This window comes from Thunnus maccoyii, chromosome 11 (assembly GCF_910596095.1).
Source record: "Thunnus maccoyii chromosome 11, fThuMac1.1, whole genome shotgun sequence".
NCBI lineage: Eukaryota > Metazoa > Chordata > Actinopteri > Scombriformes > Scombridae > Thunnus > Thunnus maccoyii.
The window spans coordinates 20,095,673-20,111,438 of record NC_056543.1 but is presented as its reverse complement, the minus strand read 5'-3'; the positions used below and the strand labels follow the sequence as shown (position 1 = coordinate 20,111,438).

The 15,766-nt window shown below is 36.1% G+C and overlaps 1 protein-coding gene across 1 annotated transcript; it reads left to right on the top strand.

Moving 5' to 3' along the window:
• The first annotated feature begins 107 nt into the window (after positions 1-107).
• cd58 (CD58 molecule) lies at positions 108-13,205 on the top strand. The gene is made up of 13 exons (XM_042425354.1): positions 108-135; positions 224-415; positions 1,298-1,588; positions 3,336-3,614; positions 4,338-4,442; positions 4,777-4,839; positions 5,167-5,331; positions 5,843-5,875; positions 5,971-6,057; positions 6,449-6,691; positions 7,891-8,496; positions 9,802-9,888; positions 12,187-13,205. The coding sequence occupies exons 2-13, from the start codon at positions 367-369 to the stop codon at positions 12,519-12,521; spliced, it is 2,343 nt and encodes a 780-aa protein (XP_042281288.1). The 5' UTR covers positions 108-135; positions 224-366; the 3' UTR covers positions 12,522-13,205.
• The last annotated feature ends 2,561 nt before the right edge of the window (positions 13,206-15,766 follow it).

Sequence of the window (15,766 nt, the reverse complement as noted above, 5' to 3'; positions counted from 1 at the left end):
TTGACTTACTTGATTTGTTCTCTTACAAAGTTTCAATGTAAACTAAAGGTCTTATTGTGAAGAATCACCATGCAAACTCCATCCGCTGCTAACCACAAAAAACCAGAAACTCAGGTGTTGCGTACCTGCGCGTCTGTATGAGTAACTTTCGTTTTGGGAAGTTTTCCGACGTTTATCCACCAAACACACCCTTTGGTTAACCTGCGGGTACTCTTTGTTTCAGACCTGCCCGAACCTGTTCCAGGAAAAAGAACCCATGAGCTTTTCGACTTATTTTATCTGGAAGTTGTTAACCTGTTTGTTCCTGTAACACCTGCGAAGACCAGAAGGGAAGTACGGCGGCTACGTACAAGTGATTTTTCTGCTATGGCTCATCGACATGTATTGGCCTATTTTTTCTGTGCTTTCGCCCTAGGTGAGTTTCTTAGTTGTGCTTGTTTTTTTAAGCTTTGCAGTGCGGACATAAAAACTACAGTACAGAAGGTTAAAACCTACGAGACTGACTCAGGCCTGACAGGATATGACATGTTAATGATTTACCTCAGTTGTACGATTCAAGTTGTGAGTATTAATCTTATCATATTTTCAGTTAATGCTGTTCCATTTATAGCCTAGCTTACCAGAGGGACAAGGTGAGAGATATATCCCAAAACAACATTTATTTGTATGCAGATTTCACTGATTTATTACACCTGTAATTACACCTGTACAATTAAATAATTCAACAACTCTGCAATAATGTCACACTATCTTTAAGTTTGTTAGTCCAACAAACCCAAAGAGATTCAATTTACTATCACATAAGAAAAGCAACAAATTATTGGCTGGAACTAGGGAATGTTAAATGTTTGAATCAGTAATTGATTACTATTACAAAATAGTTGCAGGTTATTTTTCTGTCAAACAGCTAATCGATTAATCGACTAACCGTTGCAGCTCCACAGAGATGTATTCTTGAAAAAAAATAGGACTGAATTATATCAAAGGATTTGACAATGTAAATAAAACATTGAAGATCTATTATTTACTTGCTTTTTCTGGAGCTTCTAACCCTGTTACATGGTCTTCATCAGAGGATGGAGTTGTCATCATGTGACCATGGAACTTCTGTCATGTGATAGCAGGTGGTCCTTTCTCTGGTGTCAGATGTGAATTTTGATGGCAGCTGAACAATCTCCATGACAACCGTGCAACTCCATCCGCTGCTGCACACAAAACATAGTTGAAAGCAAGTTGTTACCATGTCCTTTAATCTTGAATCCTGAATATTCCTACAATTCTCCATTTTCTGTGTTAGTTATAGGACAGTCTCCACAATATGCACTCAAGGGGCGGGAGGTCAAACTGAAACCAGCCATCCCTGAACATCCTGATGATATTCTGTGGAAACATAAAGGCCACAAAGCGGTAGAGTATGATGGCATGGAGCAGATGGTGTTCGGCAATTATGAAAACAGGGTGACTCTTGACTGGAGTACTGCAGAGCTCACTATCACACATCTCACATATGAAGACAGTGGAGACTATGAGTTGGAAATAACCAAGGGTAGAATTGTTCATCGTTCAAATCACAAATTAGAGGTCATGGGTAAGTTTTTTACTTTTGAACTTTTTCAACCCTTTACATATTAAAGTAGATATACAGTAAGTCAGTCAGTGTTATGAACGTTGATACCTGCATTCCCTTTAAGTTGATGTGTTGCCATAGTAACTCAGTAAAACTTCATAGCTTTCAAGGAATTGTTGTTTAAGTTAATAAAAAACCAACACAACACAAAACAATATCCGGTTCAGTAGTAGACTCACAACTGTCACTGCCACTGCCAATATGAAGTATTGAATCCTTTCATGTTTTATGTTTTACAACTTTGCATTGACACTAAACAGAAAACAGACTTTTTATTGTAAGAGTTTCAGTTCTGCAATGTAAGACATTGTGCATAAAACAAACTGTTGCTCGGGCATTTTTCCAGTTGCAACATTATGGTAGAGTGACAATGAGAAAGCTGTTAAAAAAAAACCTTCACATGGTCTGTGGGTTAGTGTTTCTCAGAAGATGTGGGAGACTATGAAACAAAGTGGTTAATGGCTCTATGTTCTGATGAGACGGAAACCATGTTTTATGTTGTCAAACACCACACATCAGAAGCATGGTGGCGGTAGGTAGAGTGAAAATAAATGCAGCAAAATACTAAGAAATCTTGAGGAAAACCTGTTGCAACTGGCAAGGTAATCGTGACTTGTCAGAAGATTTATTCTCTAGCAATCCAGTTCAGAGTTTGTAATAAATTTTGAGCTCAAGCAACAAAGAATGGGGGGAAACTGCACTGGCCAGATGTGCAAGGCTGATAGAAACCTTTTCACTCAGAGTCAAGGCTGTTATGCTGCTTACACTAAATAATGTGGACCTAAGAGGTGGCAAATACATGTGTTTTACTGTCAACTCAGTTTAGATCACTTGTTTAGGATTTGTTTTTACTTTCAAGAGTTGAATGTAAACCTCAATAGCTTTTTTAAGCTTTGAAAGGGTGTGTGTTTCAAATTGATAATTTCAACACAGTTAAAAGTTTACTGTTTTTGATAATGCATTTCCATGTGTGTAGTGAGGATATTAAGTTATCAAACCAGTATTATCACTTATTAAGTCACCTATAAAATGGATTTTATAGTTGGCATGCTGGTTTTAGCAGCCCTCCAGAAAATATTGGTCAGTTGTATGATCAGTGCCAAAGTAGGAATTAGTGTGACTTTCTTATATTGCAGTAGAAAATGAGTTGATATGGATGGATGAACAAAGCAACTGACTTTGACGTGTCCTGTGTCTTGCACTAGTAGTCAGTGTTTGTTTCTTTTAACCGTTCTTTCCCTCACATCGACCAAGTGTGATGGTCTAACCCTAACCGCACTGTTAAAAATTAATTTGTCATGGCCTGTATGTTCCCCTGACCTTTAAACCAAGTAGTTATACTTTGCTAAACCTAATTATGCCTTAAATGTAGAGGCAGTGGATCAGAAGACAACAAGTGTCATTTTGTAATAATGAAGATTTATGGATAGGAATTAATAATGATAATAATGATGATGATATCCCTGCCATTGTTATTTTATTTCTCTTACTGAATTCTGTTTTATTTTATTCTTTTCATACATCTTCTATGGAATACTAAATCAAATTTTTAGTAGTTTTATTAAAATTTTATCTTGTCTTGCAATGCTAATTCTTGCTAAGCACTTTTTGCCTTTTATATACTTTACCATGCTTTAAGTGTTTATGCAGGAATGTAATGTATGATGTTGTATAAACAATTTATTTCCATTTATGTTTTCGTATATAGACAAAGTTGCCAAGCCCACCATATCCTGTGAGATGATCGACGGCAGCGGCTCAGACAAACTTGGAATCCAGGCAACACTAATGTGCTCTGCAGAGCCCAGTCACCCTCAGTCGTTAATGAAGTTAGAGTGGAGCTCACGGCCTGGCCAGCCAGTGCAGCCTGGCCCAAACATAACAATATCTCTGGGGGATGGATATGATGATGAAGAATACAGTTGTAGTGTGAGCAACCCTCTGAGTAATGAAAGAGCTACATTCATTGCAAAGGATTGCTACCCTGGTAAGATTTCACTGTAGATTTTGTCATTTCAAGCAAATATACCTTCAGAAAACTACAGTAATTTACATTGGATTATGGCTCCAACTAATGTTTCCATTATTAATTCATCTGATGAGTATTTTCTTGATTAATCGCTTTGTCTATAAAATTTAAAAAAGAAAATAGTGTAAAACACCTGTTATGATTTCTAAGAGTCCAAGGTGACATCTTCAAATCACTTGTTTTGTCTTAACAACAGTTTAAAATCCAAAGATATTCAGTTTACAAGCATGTATGACACAGAAAAGCTTCATATCCTCACATTTGAGAAGCTGCAATCAGCAAATTTTGGGCATTTTTTCTTAAAAATGACTAAAACAATAATTCGATTAGTCGCTGTTTAATTTTCTGTTGATCAACTAATCAATTAATCAACTAATAAGAAACCCATACCTGCACTGCTGCATTGACAGTAACATTGAATGCAAAGCTGAGATTTTGATCTTTCAAAGATTTCTTTTTTTTACAGTGATAACATTAATGAAAATAGAAAATTAAACACACAGATGATGTGTACCTTATCAATAATAATGGAATAAATGTATTGTATGTATGTATTGTATATTATAAATCTAGACTGAAATGTCTAGGGTTACGGTACAACAGTATGTGAATGTTGTTATAGTGATGTAATGTTGTGTACTAAGAGGTTTCTGTAAGTTTGACTTTTGTATTTCTGTGCAGACAAAAGTTCATCTACAGGACTGATTATCGGCCTCGTCATCTTGTTTTCAATTATTGCTCTACTCCTGTTCCTGGGCTTCATATTCCGTAGAAAACTTGCTAAAGGTACAGTAAAAAAAAAACACCTTAACCAAAAACATTGATCTCCAAATTATTGATTTCCTGGAAATAGCACATATTTTTAAGCAACTGAGAAGAACTAGCTGATATATACAGTATATACAGTGTTCACTGATGTGTGTTCTCAGAGGTTTACTGAATATAACAATAACGCATGGAGCCATTTCTATCCGGGACAAGGTTCTTTGCCATTTAGAGATCCCATGTTCCTACAGGACTACCAGCAGTGTGTAGACAAAAGCATTTATGTGCAGACATTTTGTATAAAACTAAAACATACTGTTTCTTTTCGTCTTTCCCTGTCCTCTTGCTCTTCCAGCATGCTGTGAAAAAGGAAAAAGAGGTGATTTAGAACAGTCACCAGGAGAACGGAGAATGGAAGGTACGATACTCTGTTTTCATTGGTCAGTCTCAGATGTAGGGCTGCAAGTAACGATTTTTTTTTATCATCAATTCACCTGACCATTTTATTGAGATTAATTCACAGGTTTACAAAATGCCAGAAAATAACAAAATGCCCATCACAAGTTGTCTTCAGATTTGCTTGTTTTGTCAGACTAACTGACCAAAACCCCAAAACATTTGATTTATAATGAATTATTTGTAATTTATTATATTGAGGATTCATAATGGGTATTGATGCATTATGTCATTCAAAATGATGCAGTCCATGGCTTTCATGTGAAAAATTTGTCAATTTCTTTGTCAGGGTCAGATAACAAGGCATCTGAGATTGAGGAAAATCAGCCATTCCTTGACAGAGCACCCACACTTCCCTCTAAACAGCTACTTCGCTCATTGGTCCAAACGGAGCCTAATGACTCTGCTAGTGAACACAAAGAAGCCAAATACTCAGATCCAGACACTGAAAAAGGTAAAGGATGCTGAATGTTATACTTTCTGATTTGGGTTGTTTTATGTTCCTGTTTTAGGCTATAGGCAGGTTTATAACAACTTTCACTTTTGCTAAGAAACATTTAAATATGTGCTGTCACAGTGGCAAAAACATGGGCAAGCAAATAAGGAATATATTTCTAATAATGGATAAAGAACATTTTGCATTGTCATTTTCTCTCTGAATGTCATTTATCTGCTGTTAAGCCCTGATCAGGAGTGCAAAAAACAAAATTTGTATCAAATAATTTTAAATGATAATAATAAAACCTTCATTGTATGTAAATATTTGGCTTGTGGATGCCTCACATTGCCTTTTAGGACTAACATAAATATCAAGAATTGTGCTTATGAGTAGAGAATAGAGTGATGAAATTTAGATAATTTCAGGGAATGACATGTGACACAAATCATAACTGACTGAAACTATTACGGAATGAATCAGTAATCATTTTATGTTTAATTCCTATCTTCTTTTTTTTCTTTTACAGCACAAGAAGTATCTGATTGGTTGACAAAAAAAGGTTACACCAACACAAATGTTGTTATTATAACTGTTACATGGTATAAAGGGTGCAGCCAATTAATTTTACTGGTTTTAACTGTTCACTCTTTCCAGGGTCTGTCATGGAAATTAGAAAGCGTTTTGAGGCAGACAATGGTGGACAGATTTTCCCCTCAAAATTTCCAGCAGACACACAGAAAGGTTATTGTTAGCTAATGCTGCAACTAATACTTATTTTCATATCACTTAATCTTTTGATTATTTTCTCCTTTTATAGATTAATCAATTAATCATTGTATCTCTAACATGTAAAAAAATCAATTAACAATTAGATAGGCCAGACAAAAGCAGCAAGTACTCACTGGTTATGAAACTAGTGAATATTTGTCATTTTTGCTTTATAAATGACTAAAATATAAGTCCATAATTAAAAGTGATAATCATCCATTTTATGTTGATCAACTATTGATTTAAGTAAGTTCAACACTACTTACCTGGACTGTTTGACTCTCAACTTCTGCTTCTGTATGATTTCATCTCTAATAGCATTCTTTTTCTGCAATTTATTTTCTTCTTTGTGTTTCATGTTTAGGGAAGAATGCAGACAAACCTCTTTTCTCTCCTGGTCCTGAGCCTCCCTCACATCTGGATGTGAATACTGAGCCTGTCCATCATGCTAGCAAGGACAAAGAAGCTGATGCAGATGTAGTCAGAGAACCCACAGAGAATGAGCCCCCACAATGTGATTTGTCGAACTCTGAGGAGGCAAATAAACCAGACTACAGTGAGGACATGCAGTGTGATGTGCAATCACCCACTTCTCCCAAACAGACAGGTTTGGAAACTACATGTCTGAGTTAGATTCAGAATAATCACAGAGAAAAAAAAACATTCAGGGAAACACAGCAGAAACTAACCCACAATAAAGAGACATTCCAGACATCCCAAAAAATTATATTACTAAATCATTCACAAACACAAAATTCACAACTATTAATTAACACTATGCTGATGATTCTCAGGTCTTCACTTTTAAAACCCAGCAATGAGTGCGGCTGGTCTCACATTCTACTCTGTTTATCAAATGTTAAGTAATGGATATGAGAGAACATCCGAGAGAAAAGCTCATATGACCCCCAAAATTCTGTCTAGCATGGTGCCTGTAATCTTGGTGTGTGTAACTGTCCTTTGCATTCCTGTCATTTCTGTCTTTTGCTGACTTTGAAATGGTAATTCATGTGTTCATATCGACTTGGCTAGATCACTGTAACTATTCTATTCTAAGACCATCTCCTGCCTCCGTCTACAAAATGCTGCTGCCAGGCAGTTAACCTAATCTGTGGGCAGTCACTGGCTACTTTTTGAGATTTAGGATTGACTTTAAAACTTTACTGATTACTCTCAGAGCCCTTAATCTCTGACATGCTGATACAAATTATGTTTATAATAATTTTTATTACTTTGTAAATGTATCTCATTCAAATGGCTTTGCTACTTGTTTGGATAACTAGACTGGATAACAAACAACTAAGTTGTCAAAAATATATTTGTGTATTTATATGATGAAGTATTTTGAGCATGTATGCCTTTCACTGTACAGTATAGCAGTCTTATGTGAAACTGAGGATCAGTACAGTGCCACTGGATGAAACCAAGACATCTAAGTTAGTTTGTGCATACTTGATAATATCAGATACACATTACAAAGGGTGTAGCAGCAGGAGTTACAATTATTTACTGATTATTCTAGACCATGGCAGATAAGAAAAATCTTTCCAGTATGTCCTGGGTCTTAGAAGAAAGAATTAAAGTCAACCAGTTATTACCCTTTAAAAATGACTGCACAATTAGGATTTATTTGATTCACTTTATTGTTCATTTTAATGCAGACCATGGTTCACTTGAAAGATGGCTTCTTAGCTTTGCTTGTTTTTAAAACCTCCCTGGAGTAAGACTGATTAATTTTAAACCAAAGCTGCCTATGAACAATTTAATCACTTTGCAATTTCTTATACTTTTTATTGTCTGTTTTAGAGCCAGAAAAGGAGGCAGATGAGGATGAGGAAGAAAAGTCTGTTCCTGCCAGTGGTGTCCCTCCTCCTTCTCCTCAGCCTCGGCCCTCTTTGATTCAAAGCTCTCCACATATGTCACCTGAGGACATCACTGTTAACCTCAAGGAAGATTCCAACTCAGATCAGGTCACTGGAGAAACTGCAGAGAAAAATCACATGGAGTCTAACTCAGCAGATGACTCTAGTGAGGAGGAACAGTCGTCCACCATTTCTGACCAGAAAGGCTCAGAAACAACTGCACATGAGCAAGATTCACACTTGGCACAGGGAGAAACTGACAAAAGAGAAGATAACCAGCAAGAAACTGACAAACCAGTTTCTGAAGATGAAAAAGAATCTGATGGTGTAGGTGATCAGGAATCAATAGATAAGGCACAGAATCAGTCTGTAGCGACCTCCCAGCAGCCTCAGACTGCCACACTGACAACACCAGACAACAGTAACACCAATACCTGTCAAGAGTCTCTGGACACTGCCCAGGCAGAGCCAGAACAAGAGAACAAGACCACACATGACTCAGATGAGTCTGAGAGACAGCCAGACAGCAGCACAGCAGAGAAATATAAAAGTGAGTATCAATCTGTTGAAGAGAAAAAAGAGGTCCAGTGTGGCCCAAAAGAAGAAAGCCAGGCAACATGAGCCTGAATAACAAAGAAAAGGTGAAGTTGTTGAATAGCTTCCCTAAAAGCCGATAGTGAAAGTGAAGTTGTAAAAGTGACATAACACACAGGAGACAAAAGAGAAAATTCCATGCAAAGATGTAATGATAAAGAGTTATAAGACAGTATAACATCCAAAGAAAATCCAAAGAAAGTTGTTTTATTAGATGTTCCACTTCAAAATTCAGATGGAAAGATTTTTATAACAAAGCAAGATTGGAACCAACGTTAAACAAGCAAATGAGCCAAGAAAATGATGGTTTACAGTAGATGAAAAGTGAAGCTTGCCCTGCTTGTTAAAAAAAGTAACAATATAAAAGGCTCACTGTCTCCTTTAACCTTAATCCTACCAACTTGGGTACTTGCAGACCCCAGAGGTATACTTTTTGTCATATCTCACAGGTGTTTTATTCTGTTGTTGCAATTGTTCATGACTTTGTCAATCAATTTGTTCCTAATGAATTCATTCATTGTTTTCTGTGTCTGTTTTAATTAATGCTTTTTAAAAAATACTAATGTATCGGGGTCCTGGGAGACCCCAGTCAAAAGCCAATTCCGTCTATGCAGTTTTCATAGATAGAACTATTTATTGAGTTCATGTTTGCCATGGATCCTAATTTAAAGTATCACACACTGTCAGAGGGATAGGGGACATTCTGTCAGTCATTTTGAAGGCTTTTTGGAAAGATTGTACTTGAGATAAAAGCTACAATTTGTATCGAATAAAAGAATAAATTTTCATTTTACACTATATGCAAACTAACAATCTGTTAATCTGTTTTTTTCAGATGACATTAATTGCATAACTAATAATGTTTTGAGAAGAAATAAGTTAACATTTCCCTATGATGGTTGTTTCTTACAGTAGTTTATTCTTGGGGTCCACAGGGCACCCTGTCGGTGGTTTTTCTATATTAAATATGTTGCTAGGATGAGGGTTAAGTCAGTCATACCAGTATGCTATCTTCATAACTAAAGAAAACAAAACTAAAGAAAGATTAAAAAACAAAAGAGTCAGCCAGCTTATACGCAATGAACAGTCCAGTCCTTATCTTTACATTGTAGAATACAGAACGCAGTGAGATTTAGATAATTTCAGGGAATGGCATGTGAAACAAATCATAATTGATTGAAACTATTACGGACTGAACCAGTAATCATTTTATGTTTAATTCCTATCTTTTTTTCTGGTTTTAACTGTTCGCTCTTTCCAGGTTACGTCATGAAAGTTAAAGAACGTTTTGAGGCAAACAATGGTGGACAGACTACCCCCAAAAGACCACCAGCAGACACAAGGAAAGGTAATTTTTGTTAGCTAACGCTGCAACTAATACTTATTTTCATACCAGTTACTCTTTTGATTATTTTCTCCATGTGATTCCTCGAACTCTGAGGAGGCAAATAAACCAGACAGTGAGGACATGCAGTATGATATGCAATCATCCACTGCTCCTGAACAAATAGGTTTGGAAACTACATCGTCTGAGTTAGATTCAGAATAGTAACAGGGAAAAAAAGCATTCACGAAAACACAGCAGAAACTAACCCGCAATGAAAAGACATTCTAGTTTCTGAACATGAAATGATAAATTAGATATGCAGAATTTAGGGTTGGGTGATATGACAGTGTATACTATGGTAGGATAGAGACTTGTCACTTTACTTTACTGTTTATAGCAAGATAGTCATTGCTGTAATATCACAAGGTGTATTTGGTCATTGCAGATAATGCTGCAACTCAATGAACAATACTGTTGTATCAGTATGATGAAGCACCTTGATTTGTCAGGTATTTATTTTGCTGGATTAGCCAAAAAAGTCAGGAAATTGCCCATATTGTGATATATATTGCTCTATCACTGTAAAAGTACATATCCTTGTGTAATATCCATATTATACATAGTGCTGTAATGTTAGAGTTTATTAACTGACAGATATATATTATGCTGATTGATTTTGATCGTATGAAATGGACTTGTAGGTCCTTCTGCTTCCTTTTTCAAAGGAACAAATGTGTATCAGTCAGTCATTTAAAGCATACCTGCAGTTGTTAACGGCTCCTTGTCTTTGGTTTATTTCCTTGATCTTTACAATATGCTATAATTAGACTGTGTTGAAGAAGCCCAGTGATTCCATAGTTTTTTAGCAATTATAGACCTTTTTTTCTGATTTTCTGCTTTTATCAAAATTTAGAAAACAATATTTTTAAGTAATTTATTTCTTTTAAAACAAGGCTGAAGGTCTGAAGGTCACTAGCAATCTACTTTTTAAATGCAAATCTTTTATGATCTGATTGTGGCTTTTAGTCAAAGTATATCCTGCTATTTTAATCAGTCAACTAGATAAATATGTTGGAATTTCAGACTTGATTTGTTTTGATGAACAACAGAAGTTTCTCTGTTGTTAGACAAAATCTTCTCTTTCCCATCTCCTGCCCTGTGGTGTTCAACAGGGATCAATCCCAGGTTCTCTATTGTTTTCAAATTATATTACTGAATCATTCACAAACACAAAATTCAACCATTAATTAACACTATGCTGATGATTCTCAGGTCTTCACTTTTAAAACCCAGCAATGAGTGTGGCTGGTCTCACATTCTACTCTGTTTATCAAATGTTAAGTAATGGATATGAGAGAACATCCGAGAGAAAAGCTCATATGACCCCCAAAATTCTGTCTAGCATGGTACCTGTAATCTTGGTGTGTGTAACTGTCCTTTGCATTCCTGTCATTTCTGTCTTTTGCTGACTTTGAAATGGTAATTCATGTGTTCATATCGACTTGGCTAGATCACTGTAACTATTCTATTCTAAGACCATCTCCTGCCTCCGTCTACAAAATGCTGCTGCCAGGCAGTTAACCTAATCTGTGGGCAGTCACTGGCTACTTTTTGAAATTTAGGATTGACTTTAAAACTTTACTGATTACTCTCAGAGCCTTTAATCTCTGACATGCTGATACAAATTATGTTTATAATAATTTTTATTACTTTGTAAATGTATCTCATTCAAATGGCTTTGCAGCTTGTTTGGATAACTAGACTGGATAACAAACAACTAAGTTGTCGAAAATATATGTGTGTATTTATATGATGAAGTATTTTGAGCATGTATGCCTTTCACTGTACAGTATAGCAGTCTGATTTGAAACTGAGGATCAGTACAGTGCCACTGCATGAAACCAAGACATCTAAGTTAGTTTGTACATACTTGATAATATCAGATACACATTACAAAGGGTGTAGCAGCAGGAGTTACAATTATTTACTGATTATTCTAGACCATGGCAGATAAGAAAAATCTTTCCAGTATGTCCTGGGTCTTAGAAGAAAGAATTAAAGTCAACCAGTTATTACCCTTTAAAAATGACTGCACAATTAGGATTTATTTGATTCACTTTATTGTTCATTTTAATGCAGACCATGGTTCACTTGAAAGATGGCTTCTTAGATTTGCTCATTTTTAAAACCTCCCTGGAGTAAGACTGATTAATTTTAAACCAAAGTTGCCTATGAACAATTTAATCACTTTGCAAATTCTTAGTAGACTGATGCAGTGTTTTATTTGCAATTTCTTATACTTTTTATTGTCTGTTTTAGAGCCAGAAAAGGAGGCAGATGAGGATGAGGAAGAAAAGTCTGTTCCTGCCAGTGGTGTCCCTCCTTCTTCTCCTCAGCCTCATCCCCCTTTGACCCAAAGCTCTCCACATATGTCACCTGAGGACATCACTGTTAACCTCAAGGAAGATTCCAACTCAGATCAGGTCACTGGAGAAACTGCAGAGAAAAATCACATGGAGTCTAACTCAGCAGAAGAATCTGATGGTGTAGGTGATCAGGAATCAATAGATAAGGCACAGAATCAGTCTGTAGCTACCTCCCAGCAGCCTCAGAGTGCCACACTGACAACACCAGACAACACCAGACAACAGTAACACCAATACCTGTCAAGAGTCTCTAGACACTTCCCAGGCAGAGCCAGAACAAGAGGGCAAGACCACACATGACTCAGATGAGTCTGAGAGACAGCCAGACAGAAGCACAGCAGAGGAAGACAAAGATGAGTGTCAATCTGTTGAAGAGAAAAAAGAGGTCCAGTGTGGCCCAAAAGAAGGAAGCCAGGCAACATGAGCCAGGAAAGTAATAGTTTACATTAGGTAAAAAGTGAAGTGCACTACTTGTTCAAAAAAAAAAAAAGTAACAATATAAAAGGCTCACTGTCTCCTTTAACCTTAATCCTACCAACTTGGGTACTTGCAGACCCCAGAGGTATACTTTTTGTCATATCTCACAGGTGTTTTATTCTATTATTGCAATTGTTCATGACTTTGTCAGTCAATTTGTTCCTAATGAATTCATTCATTGTTTTCTGTTTCTGTTTTAATTAATGCTTTTTAAAAAATACTAATGTATCAGGGTCCTGGGAGACCCCAGTCAAAAGCCAATTCCGTCTATGCAGTTTTCATAGATAGAACTATTTATTGAGTTCATGTTTGCTATGGGTCCTAATTTAAAGTACCACACACTGTCAGAGGGATAGGGGACATTCTGTCAGTCATTTTGAAGGCTTTGTAGAATGATTGTACTTGGGATAAAAGCTGCAATTTGTATCAAAGATTAGTTTATATTTTCATTTTACACAATATGCAAATTAACTGTAACTTTCCTAAAATAATAATAATAATCTGTTTGTTTTTTCAGATGACATTAATAGCATAACTAATAATGTTTTGACAAGAAAAAAAGTTAACATTTTGCTATAATGGTTGTTTCTCACAGTAGTGTATTCTTGGGGTCCCCAGGGCCCCCCGTCGGTGCTTTTTGTATGTTAAATATGTTGCGGCAAGGATGAGGGTTAAGCCAGCCATACCAGTATGCTATCTTCATAACTGAAGAAAACAAAACTAAAGAAAGATTAAACAAACAAAAGAGTCAGCCAAATTATACACAGTGAACAGTCAGTCTCAGAGAGACATTATGCATGCATTATGTATGTATGACCCTACAGAGATGACACTTTATAGTTTGAAGGAAGGGACTGCCAGAGAAGACTTTTTCTTGATTTATCTCTTGTTTCTTGTGTATCATTTTTCATTGTTTGTTTGTTTTTCACAAAAGGTAAACTCTTAAATCATTTTAAGTGCACAAATCATACAAATGCGTTGCTCTGACCTTTGACCTAACATATTAGGAAGACACTACATTGACAATAGAAATGAACACTAATCTTATAAAGCTGAAACTATGACTTTTGACTTTACTCATAATGAATACACTAAAGTGCAAAAATAACTTAAAAACAGATCTTTGTTGTTTATTAGAATCAAAAACCTTCATTGAAGGTGATTTAGGAGAATATCAGCATTAGCATCAGATTCTTGTGGATTCATAAAGGACTGAAAAATATACTATGTAATATTATGATGCTGTATACTGCTGCATTATAAAAGTAACCCCCATACACACTTTTAAAAAGATCAAATGAGGGTTCACTGTCAGATGTGTTTTCTTCTATGTGTTTAAAACAAGGCTTCTTGCACTCATTAATCTTGAGGCTGGCTTATTTCTGCTAATTAACTGCTGTGATAATAATTCCAATTTCTCAGAGTTCAGGGTGTATTTTTAATTATTCATTTGTCTCACTGTACTTTTTGCTGATGTTTTGGGTATTGTTTATTGCACTGACCAGTAAATTCATTTCTAGTGTGATTGTGATTTGTAAGCAGTTTATTTCCTCTTCAATATCGGTTTTTTTATACACTAAAAGCTCAGATTTCAGTTTCTTTAAATTGTTTATAGAAATATCTTAGTAATAGTACCAGAATCTTTATTGAAGGTTGCAGGGTTTGCCTTAAAACTCCTGAAGAAAGCTGAGAAATGGAGCCAGAAAATGTACAGAAGAAACCATGCATCAAGAGAAAAATGATTATTGAAATGAAATATAATACATTTGCAATGAAATAGGAGGAAAATAATCTAATAAACTGGTGTTGTGTTTGACAGTTTAACACAGCAAATCTAATCTATAACCTGCACACAGAAAAAAAATACAGCAAGTAACTGTAAGAACATTTTTGTGTCAGTAGGGGGCAGTGTTTATCAGCCCTTACCTCCAGTCATGGGTTGATTTTTATGCTGGGATGTGAATTTATTTATTTATTTTTTCTTGTAAGACATTAACACAGACATGGTTGAAGGACATTCTTAGCTATAAAGACAGGCTTGACAAATAAAAAGATGAAAAATGTGATGGTGAAATGTGGCTTTACAGGAATTTCTTGCAGATAACCTATCATAAGTCAAGAACACACAAGTATGTGATATTGCTTTGAGTTCAGAGCAAGGTGTTGATAAGTTGTACAAATGCTGCAGTATGTAGGCATGTTTGGGCTGTGTGTGAGACGTTCAAAGAAGTTGTTGGTGCAGTTGAAAGAAATGTGTGTCTTACTGGGCAGTTGCATAACATTTTGACATGCACAATCTAATGTATGTATGTCTACATAATTGAATTCAATGACGATCAGTGTAGCTGTTACAGTAAACACCAGTCAAACCAACAGAAGTCCTCAGTGATGTAAATGAATATAAAGCAGGTTCACCCATGGCTGGATGACAAGCTGGTGTAGATTTCTAAGGGTACTGGTCAGGCCATGTGAGAAAGTCATGCATGATTAGTTTAACCTCTGAGTCACAGAAGACTCTGTGATCTGCTACCACCTGACCTGTGGGTTCAGGGCACAAGCAGAGAATGAACGCTATCATATTTCCGTGGTCACAGCAAATACCAAGGGGATATTAGAGTATTGAATTATTTGTGGGGATCAGGGTTTTGCCTCTTCAGATGAGGGTCACAATGTGGTTTCACTGAGACATTGTTAATGTGTCGAAGGCAGCAGGAGAGCTTACATCCTGGCTCTGATTCCCCTAGCGGAGTCCTGCTTTGTTTCTTCAAGCCAACATATTTTTATAGAAGAATCCCAGCTCTAGCATGATGATTACTGTACAGCAAAAAGGCTTTTTGAGTTTTTCCAGGATTTCGAAAAATGTAACACTGGCATGCCGGCCCATATATACATGCAACTGGCCTCGGGCACGCTTTTAAAGAATATGGCTGCCAATATTTTTCTTAACGAATTGATCCTACTCACAAGTATTGTGTATCCAAAGCCTGATATGTTTC

Excerpts from the sequence above, each read along its gene's own strand:
- cd58 (XM_042425354.1), top strand. The coding sequence starts at position 367 with ATGGCTCATCGACATGTATTGGCCTATTTTTTCTGTGCTTTCGCCCTA. Across the intron at positions 416-1,297 it reads TTTCTGTGCTTTCGCCCTAG|TTATAGGACAGTCTCCACAA; the intron begins GTGAGTTTCTTA and ends TTTCTGTGTTAG. Across the intron at positions 8,497-9,801 it reads CACAGCAGAGAAATATAAAA|GTTACGTCATGAAAGTTAAA; the intron begins GTGAGTATCAAT and ends CGCTCTTTCCAG.